We start from the raw sequence: 9,973 nt of genomic DNA, 5'->3' as shown, positions 1-9,973 counted from the left end.
AGAACGACCAAATGACGAAGACACCCTCACTAGAGAGGGGTTTTGTAGTCATTTTGTCAAGCGAGTAAAGAGATGGCAACAACTTATCATGTAACGTAACATCTTAATTTTAATTTCATCGTTCATAATTCGATCCATAACACAAAAGAAGAGAACATAATTAATCTATCTAATTACAAGTAAATGAAGCAATGGAGCATATTGGAGCCCTTTGTCTGCTAATAAATCAGATTATAGTTGACGAACCACCATCAAGAGGTGACCATAATTAACAATTAGATTGGTACTCACTAATCCAAATATCATATTTCGTGTGAGAATGGAGCACATTTGGGAACAATATTACTTTTCCCTAAAGCGTTGGCACTAAGTTGCTTTTATTGTGAATAAGATTAGTGATATATGGTAATTCAACTGTTATTATAGATTATCATTTATAATTAATTATCTTTAGTATTTTGATTCTTACATTTTTAAAATTACATTGAAATATTTATACTTACGAAAGTTAAACATTGAAACCCTATACATAATTAAAAAGATGATTTTATAGGATTAAAAATTAAAAAAACTTTGATAGAATTTTTTATATAAACTAAATCACCAAGAAATGGAGTGAAAAGTTCATTAGAAGATGTAAAATAAATTATTTGTAGATTTAAGAAAATCTTTAAATTCATATCACTAGAAAATCTAAAAGAAAAGTAGATCTAACGAGATCTAATAAGAGATAAAAAGCAAGAATAATAAACCTCCCAACTGGGTTCCTTCTAAAAACTCAAGATCTGAATGACATCCATGCATCGCGGTTCTTCGTGTTGGCAAGCAACCTACTTCGGTTGTTCTATTCAATTCCAATTAAAAACCACAAAAGAATAATTATGAGATATAGTGCTGAAATTTAGAAATATCTACTTTGTTCTTGACTTGCTTTGCTTCGAATCAGAGTTGATGCTCGAGTATCTCTTGGTACTTCTTCCAAGATTACTAGGGATTTGGTGATAATAGGAGATCTTTCGGCAGAAAGTTTTAAGATCTTTCTATCATGTGTGGGTTTTCTATTACTAAAATATTAGAAATGGACTTCGACCACATCTTTATCCTGAGCGAAGAAAGAAACAGAAAGCGGTGCGTTATTCACTGATGTGAGAATGTTTTTATCTTTTCGGAACATGTAAATTTCAGAAGATATTCTTGAGGGTAAGGAAACGACGGACTTATGAGCTCTTGATTTCCTTAATCTCTCACAACTATGTTTTAGTTGAATGTGGAGGAGGTGTTTGAGGTCAAACACACGTATCTTTTAGTTGGATGTTGGATGTGGAGGAGGTGTTTGAGCTCACAATGCATAGGACACGGCCTCCCTGTCTGGTGGCCAAATACATGCATCTTTTATTTGCATGTTGGATGTGCGTTCCGCCTTGTGAGCATATCCTTTCAGACACAACTTTCTACTTGCAGGTATATTAAGATAGTGAAGCAGCATAGTCTGCAAGTGACCAAGAGGAGAAGAGACCATGAAGTCCGCAAGTGAGCGCCATTATCAGGCCTGACACTATTGCATTCGTGCCAAATGAAAGATAAGCTACTGGGTGGATGGGTTTTCCACAGAGAGACGGAGGAGAAACCTGGCCGGTGCTCTGACCCTCGTCTTCCGCCGTACTCCACGGAGGAACCATTCTACTCTAATGTGGCGGACAATCGCTTGTGGCCCCTTCCGTACGAAACGATATCGTCACAGGTATAACCATCCCGGAAAGCTCGGGGCGACGTCGATCCATGTAGGTTGGTTGATGCTCGCACATAAGCTTAAACGGACTGTAATTAATTGACCCCATACGGCTAACTCATCCTCGCAGGTATAAAAGCTAACACTTCTGGTGGAGAGAAAGAGATTTTTCAAGAAAGCTTAATCCTTTTAAACCACATCGGTGCTAACTTAACATTTGGAGGGGTTAAGTCGGAAGACCCTTCCCCTCTCGCCTCAGGCCTGTGTGCAGGAGCCTAGCGACGATGAAGCAGAATGCGTACCGATAGATGAAGCGTGCATGGAGCCAACTCCGAGTTTTGAACATCGACAAATGGACCGAGTCGTGCTTGACACCTTGGCTATGGTTAGAAAAGTTTGTTAATACTTACTATGTTTGGCAAATTATTAGATATTAAAAAAATGCATTTACCTTAAAGGAAGATGAACAACTTAACACAGTCCAATATTCAAATACTATATTATACACAACACTATAACAAGTTTAACGGTTTACACACATTATTGTCATACCCACCCCTGTCCCTCGTTTTCAACCTTGCTTTTTCTTTCAAGTTCCACTTTGATGGATTTTTCAAACGTATCGACACTTGCAGTCATGTCGAAGATTAGAGACCTCTCCGCTTGTTCTCGTGACAGAGAACAGGTTACCGAAAGGTTCTGGTTGGAGTCCCCAAGTTTCTGCGAGTACTTAACGGAGACGGCAAATGAAATTCTAAATCCTAAGTTGATGATGTTGCCCATCGCTGGTAGAGGTGGAAGAATGAGATTTGTTACCCATCGGTTGCAGAGTTTATAAGGTATATGTACAAGTGCATTTTTGACACGTGGCAAACCTTAGCCCTTTGTCAGGTTTGCCACATGACAAAAATACACTTATACATATATCTAACTCTGTAACTGATGGGTAACAAATCTCATTCTCCACCTCTACCAGTGATAGGCAACATCAACTTCGGATTCAGAATTCCATTTTCCGTCTCCGTTAATTACTCGCAGAAACTTAGGGACTCAAACAAGAACTTTTCGGTAACCTATTCTATGTCACAAGAACAAGCAAGCGGAGAAGCCTCTAATCTTCGACATGATTGCAAGTGTCGATACGGTTGAAAAATCCATCAAACGATCAATCAAAGTGGAACTTGAAAGAAAAAGCAAGGTTGAAAACGAGGGACAGAGGTAGGTATGACAGTAGTGTATAAATTGTTAAACTTGTTACAGTGGTGTATATAGTATTTGACAGTAGGTATGACAATAGCTGCCGAGGCATAGAACTAGCAAAGCAAAAACAAATATCATTAAAGGAAAATAAAGCTGGACTTTAAATGTGAACTAAATATGATGCAGCATACCATAACATCAGACTGCCCAGGCTTTGAAGCTAGTTGCATACAGCAGTTATCAACAATGATCTCATTATACTTTTTATCCCTGGATATGTTTTTGCAACCTCACGGCATGATTCTAACAACAGTCCATCTGCAAGCTTCATAGTATTGGCCTTGTGCACAGCTGTGACCGTTTTTCTTTCTATCGTTAAGGCATGCGTACTCGAAAGCATACTTGGCAATTCGATCGAACAGAACTTTTGTTATCACCTAGCAAAAAGATGTCAAGAGGCCAAGAAATAAAAAAGAGGGGGAAAAAAGACTAAACACAAGCGAGAAATGAAAGACATCAATCACCAAAGAAAGGAGTTCAATATACAAGACTGCTCTAACTGAAGATTTGATTTTGCTATATGGCTTTACTACAATTTAATGACTCATTGCATCTAAATTTATCAACTAAAACACAAATGGACAACCGAGAATTCAAAAAGACAGTGCAAGTAATAGCTATAACTTCAGACGATGTGCAAGCAAAGAAATCGCTGAATGAAGATACATTAACCAAGATATCAAAATAAGAAAGCAAAACTACATCACACAAAATGAAAGGAGTGAGACCTTCAAAACAAAGTGAGACTATCTTGTTTCATAGATTTTAGATTTTATAGTCGTTCTAAGAGCATTGGACTGCAAGAGATAAAAAAGGACAGTCCCAGTTTGGCCAGGGATTTGACTGGTCGATTACCAAGATGCTGAGTATCTCTATATCAGTGGTTCAAGTTTTGTTTAAGGTGTGCAAGTTATCGGGAGTTTTTTCCAAAGGATCTTAAGTGTCATAAGGTTTTCTATACCGTGATATAAACTATCCCCATGTACAAATCAACTAAACTGATAAACTATTCATCTGACTTTCTTTATGGTGGAAATTCTGCATTTCCTCATGTTAGCAACCAGAGGATTTCACACACAAAAAGATGAAATGCAGTAAGATGCCTAGTGTTCCTAATTAGGGTTATAGGGTATCCTACATAATGTTTTGAGGCATATTAGAACAATTGGAAGCCAGTAGTTATGCAATATCAGGGATGACGACCACCAGGATTTTATTTGAGGGGTAAATAGAAAAACCCAACAGGAATCATACTCTTTTTAGAAATCTTGGTTAAAGAAAACAGCAAATAGAAAGGAAAAAAAATACAAAAAGTTTAGAAAGAAACATAAAAAACTATAGAGAAAGAGTAGCGAAGATAACCCAAACACCCAAATGAAGCAAAAGTGATCAGCAACTCTTATTTCTCATGTGAACAAAACCAGAGATACGGAAAACAAACTAGTGCATACTTATGTTTCGTAATTCGAGAAAGAGCTGTGCCGGGCAAACTGACGTGAAGGCATCTTTTAACTCTTTAAAAGAGACCCAAAAAGAATATCAACTAACTATTACATAATATAAATGGTTCCTACTGAATTCAAACAAGTTCAAAACAAAACATATTGGACCTCTTTAGCAGTAAAGAAAATCCATAAAAATCCACCAAAAAAAAATCCTAAAAATAGGTGGAAATGCTCTAGATCTCTAGATATGATATGATCAAACTAGATCTTAGGTCCATCTAAACCTTACTTATTGTGAATTGCATCAGCTTGCTGCCTGCAACAGTCAGGTACTCAAAACATCATATGTTTATGCTTTAAGCAAAGTTCAAAGCTTCATGAAACACTTTCATACAACCCTGCATAAAAATTGGTGCATAATTGTCAAATCTCATGCTCATCTTTCTTTTTTTCTCAACATCAACGGCTACCATTATTAGTTTGATCTTCCATTTGCCCTGAATGTCAACATAAGGATCACCAAATATGCAAAACCAACTTTTGTATTTGTTGTTGCACTTTCAGTGGCTCTTCGAAGAGAAGTTGATAAACAAATCACTCTTCTTCAATATGCTCATGGAATGGTTCATCTGGTATGACCTCTTAGGCTAGTTGAACTGACAACTTTCTGTGGTTATTGTAGTGTAGCCTTTCAGATCTTCTACATGCATTAGATACCACAAATTGCATAAAGTTAGCCCACAGCAACCCCACAACTGTATCAAATTTGCCATCCAACTTCTGTCATCAAAATCCTTCACATCAATTCTTTGAATCAATTGTTGATGCAATCCATCGTTTAAGAGTCGTGGGCTCTAATATTGAACTTATGAAGTACCAGGCGTAACAGGACTCTGCAAGGATTTGGATATAGGTGTCTAGACTCTAGAGTGAGAACCCAACAACGAAGGTTATGTTCAACAGAATCACCGTGTTACAAAAGGTAGCAATTAGATGGAAGGGATACTACAAAGATGGTTAACAAGTAAAATTTTAATGTACTGTGATATTATTACTTAAAGTAAAAAAGGAAGCCAACACACACATAAAGGCTGGTGTCTGCCACACCAAATAGAAAAACAGTGATAATTGTATGCAAGGGTGACCACCACACCGAATAGAAAATCATCCATAGGAGTCAGCTAGCTTGATTGAGAAAACAGTATCTATAGCCATCCATGTCAAAGATCCCTACCCGATGAGGAGTCCACGAGGTCGATCTCACCGTTGGGGGCAATCACTTTGCCCTTGACCCTGGGAGCCCCGCCGAGGTCGAAGACCGTGATGACCACCTTCTTAGTGGTTGACCTCCTCACCGCATACAACGCTATTCTTTGAGCAGCCCCTTCTCCCTTATGTGGAGAAATATTTCTGTTTGGGACGAGCTCAAAGCGGGGAGAGGGGGCCTTGGTGCCGGCGGGTCGGATCTGTCCAACCTACGCCGTGATGCAGCGGATTGCTGCTGCCGGGGCGGCTCTGGCTTGACCCTCTTGTGCTCTTCGCGCCTCCCGGCCATTCATGTCTCAGCGGCGATGAACTGGCTCGCTCGCTGGAGCATCTCGGGTACCGCCGTGGGGGGTCGCTCCACAAGAGACCAAAAGAACCTGGAAGGCCGCAGGCCTATCATGAATGCCTGCATCAACAGAGAGGGGTGAGCATCCGAGAGCCCTCGGATTTGCGTCGTAAAACGGTTCACAAAATGGGAGAGGGGCTCGTCCTCCCTTTGGTTGAGTCCGAGGAGCAACGCCACGGACGGCTTTGGTCGAGCGTAGGCCAGGAAGTTGAGCTCGAAGTTTCGAGCGAGCTGGTCAAAGGAGGTGATGGTCTTGATCTTCAGGCCGTTGTACCATGCGCGGGCCGGCCCCCTCAAAGTCGTTGGGAACGCCCTGCACATCAAGGCGTCAGAAGTCCCATATAGCGCCATTTGGGCGCGAAAGGCGGCTACGTGGTCCGCGGGGTCAGTGGCGCCGTCATAGGCGTCCAGCGAAGGGAGCCGGAAGTGTGGTTGAATCACTTGATCTTGTATTTCGGGCGCGAACGGGGACCCTTGGTGTCCGTCCGCTCCGAGCTCTCCTTTTGACCTGCGAACCTCCTACTGTACTTCGTCGAGGCGTTGACTAAAGAGGCGCAACTGGGCTCGCAGGGCGTTCGTCGAGTCCGCGGACAGCGCCCCAAGCTTTGGGCGACTCGACGTGTCTTCCGCCTCTCGGTTCCCGGGCTGGGCTGTTCGGTTCCGAGGCGAAGCGGGGAGCTCGGGAAGTGATGCATGAGTCCGGGTGTGGGGCTCCCGCTGTTGCAGAGGCTGGGTTATATGCGGGGGCGTCGGTTGGTAGACGAGCGGGACGATAGTTTTCACCACGCCCGCCAGTGCTCGGACTTGATGAGCGAGGTCGTGGAAGGCTTCAGGCGATACGGGTGACGGGCCGACGGGGGTGTCGGGTGGCGATAAACCCGGGTCGTTGAACAACCACCAGTAGCGCTCCGATGTTGTGGCGGTGCGTTCGTCTCGGGGTTCATCACGCAGGGGATGTTCTTCCGGAGTGCTGACCGGATGCAACCCCATAGCTGCGGGTTCGCCAGAGTGGATCTGCTGATCGCTCGACATTCGAAGGCCCTCCTTCTAGCGCCAATCTGTTAGTGTAAACAACTTTATGCCGTGGCCTCGGGGCCGATGCGGCTTGGTTTGGGTCCTAATGTGCGGGGATCTTGCACGGCGTTCCTCGAGACTGCTGAGGTGGCCGATTACGGTGGTCCGGTTGGGACGTTGCGTGGGGAGTGAAGCTTTTCCGCAGCGCCGGGGAGATGCAACCCCGCCCTTGTACCTGCACACAGGTCGGGTCGGATGCTCGGCCCGACCCCTCCGACGATCAAGTTAGATGATGTGGAGGGAGTTTTTGTATGAAGAGGTCCCCCCTTCTCCTTTAGAACTCGGGGGTATTTATAGGGCAGTTGAGTGTTACCTGACGTGCCTGCCTGCAGGAGGCAGGATCTTCCAAGATTACTAGGGATTTGGTGATAATAGGAGATCTTTAGGTAGAAAGTTTTGCGTTTGGCTTTCTATCATGTGACGGTTTTCTATTACCAAAATATTAGAAATGGACTTCGACCACATCTTTGTTTGGCTTTCTATCATGTGTGAGTTTTCTATTACCAAAATATTAGAAATGGACTTCGACAACATCTTTGTTTGGCTTTCTATCATGTGTGGGTTTTCTATTACCAAAATATTAGAAATGGACTTCGACTACATCTTTGTTTGGCTTTCTATCATGTGTGGATTTTCTATTACCAAAATATTAGAAATGGACTTCGACCACATCTTTATTTGGCTTTCTATCATGTGTGGGTTTTCTATTACCAAAATATTAGAAATGGACTTCGACCACATCTTTGTTTGGCTTTCTATCATGTGTGGGTTTTCTATTACCAAAATATTAGAAATGGACTTCGACCATATCTTTGTTTGGCTTTCTATCATGTGTGGGTTTTCTATTACCAAAATATTAAAAATGGACTTCGACCACATCTTTATCCTGAACGAAGAAAGAAACGGAAAGTGGTGCATTATTCACTGATACTGATGTGAGAATGTTTTTATCTTTTCGGAACATGTAAATTTTAGGAGATATTCTTGAGCGTAAGGAAAAGGAAGAGTTCGACGGTCTTATGAGTTCTTGATTTTCTTACTCTCTCCGTTGGCGAGCTAAGTGCTCTGTTAGACGTTGGATGTGGAGGAGGTGTTTGAGCTCACAATGCATAGGAAACGACCTCTTTGTCTGATGGCAAAACACACGTATCTTTTAGTTGGATGTTGGATGTGGAGGAGGTGTTTGAGCTCACAATGCATAGGAAACGACCTCTTTGTCTGATGGCAAAACACACGTATCTTTTAGTTGGATGTTGGATGTGGAGGAGATGTTTGAGCTCACAATGCATAGGAAACGACCTCTTTGTCTGATGGCAAAACACACGTATCTTTTAGTTGGATGTTGGATGTGGAGGAGGTGTTTGAGCTCACAATGCATAGGACACGGCCTCTCTGTCTGGTGGCCAAATACATGCATCTTTTATTTGCATGTTGGATGTGCGTTCCGCCTTGTGAGCATATCCTTTCAGACACAACTTTCTACTTGCAGGTATATTAAGATAGTGAAGCAGCATAGTCTGGAGATATCACAACCGGGAGTAGATCCAAGCACTGGATTAACATGGCAAATGACCAAGAGGAGAAGAGACCATGAAGTCCGCAAGTGAGCGTCATTATCTGGCCTGACACTATTGCATTCGTGCCAAATGAAAGATATGCTACTGAGTGGATGGGTTTTCGACAGAGAGACGGAGGAGAAACCTGGCCGGTGCTCTGACCCTCGTCTTCCGCCGTACTCCGCGGAGGAACCATTCTGTACGAAACGATATCATCACAGGTACAATCATCCCGGAAAGCTCGAGGTGACGTCGTGCGGCGCTGATCCGTGTAGGTTGGTCGACGCTCGCATATAAGCTTAAACCGACTATAATTAATTGACCCCGTATGACTAACTCATCCTCGCAGGTATAAAAGCTAACCCTCCTTAATCAGGTGGGAAGAAAGAGATTTTTCAAGAAAGCTTAAACCCTTTTAAACCACACTAGTGCTAACTTAACATTTGGAGGGGCTAAGTCGGGAGACCCTTCCTCTCTCGACTCAGGCCTGTGTGCAGGAGCCTAACGACGATGAAACAGAATACGTACCGATAGATGAAGCGTGCGTGGAGCCAACTCCGAGTTTTGAACATCGACAAATGGATCGAGCCGTACTGACACCTTGGCTATGGTTAGAGAAGTTTGTTAACACTAACTATGTTTGGCATTTCACAAATTCTTCAGATATTAAAAAATGCATCTACCTTAAAGGAAGATGAACAACTTAACACAGTCCAATATTCAAATACTATATACACAACACTATAACAAGTTTAACAGTTTACACACATTATAGTCATACCTACCCCTGTCCCTCCTTTTCAACCTTGCTTTTTTTTTTATATTGTTTTTAAAGATCCACTTTGAGTGATCCTTTGATGGATTTTTCAAACGTATCGACACTTGCAGTCATGTCGAAGATTAGCGGCTTCTCCGCTTGCTTGTTCTCGTGACAGAGAACAGGTTACTGAGAAATTCTGGTTGGAGTCCCCGAGCTTCTGCGAGTAGTCAACGGAGACGGCAAATGGAATTCGAAATCCTAAGTTGATGTTGCCCATCGCTGGTAGCTGGTAAAGGTGGAGAATGAGATTTGTTACCCATCGGTTGCAGAGTTTGTAAGGTATATGTACAAGTGTATTTTTGACACGTGGTAAACCTTAGCCCTTTGTCAGAACAAGTTTGCCACGTGTCAAAAATACACTTGTACATATACCTTATAAACTCCGTAATCGATGGATAACAAATCTCATTCTCCACCTCTACCAGCGATGGGCAACATCAACTTAGGATTTCGAATTCCATTTGCCGTCTCCGTTGA

The 9,973-nt window shown here is 42.4% G+C and overlaps 1 protein-coding gene across 1 annotated transcript; it reads right to left on the bottom strand.

Annotated features, from left to right (window-relative positions):
- Positions 1 to 5,989: 5,989 nt before the first annotated feature.
- LOC135649999 (uncharacterized) lies at positions 5,990 to 6,397 on the bottom strand. Its single transcript, XM_065169031.1, has one exon. The coding sequence runs from the start codon at positions 6,395 to 6,397 to the stop codon at positions 5,990 to 5,992; it is 408 nt and encodes a 135-aa protein (XP_065025103.1).
- Between the last annotated feature and the right edge of the window lie 3,576 nt (positions 6,398 to 9,973).

The sequence above is a fragment of the Musa acuminata genome, chromosome BXJ3-9 (assembly GCF_036884655.1).
Source record: "Musa acuminata AAA Group cultivar baxijiao chromosome BXJ3-9, Cavendish_Baxijiao_AAA, whole genome shotgun sequence".
In the NCBI taxonomy this organism is placed as follows: Eukaryota; Viridiplantae; Streptophyta; class Magnoliopsida; order Zingiberales; family Musaceae; genus Musa; species Musa acuminata.
This window is presented reverse-complemented; position numbering and strand designations above follow the sequence as displayed.

Excerpts from the sequence above, each read along its gene's own strand:
- LOC135649999 (XM_065169031.1), bottom strand. The coding sequence starts at position 6,397 with ATGGCGCTATATGGGACTTCTGACGCCTTGATGTGCAGGGCGTTCCCA.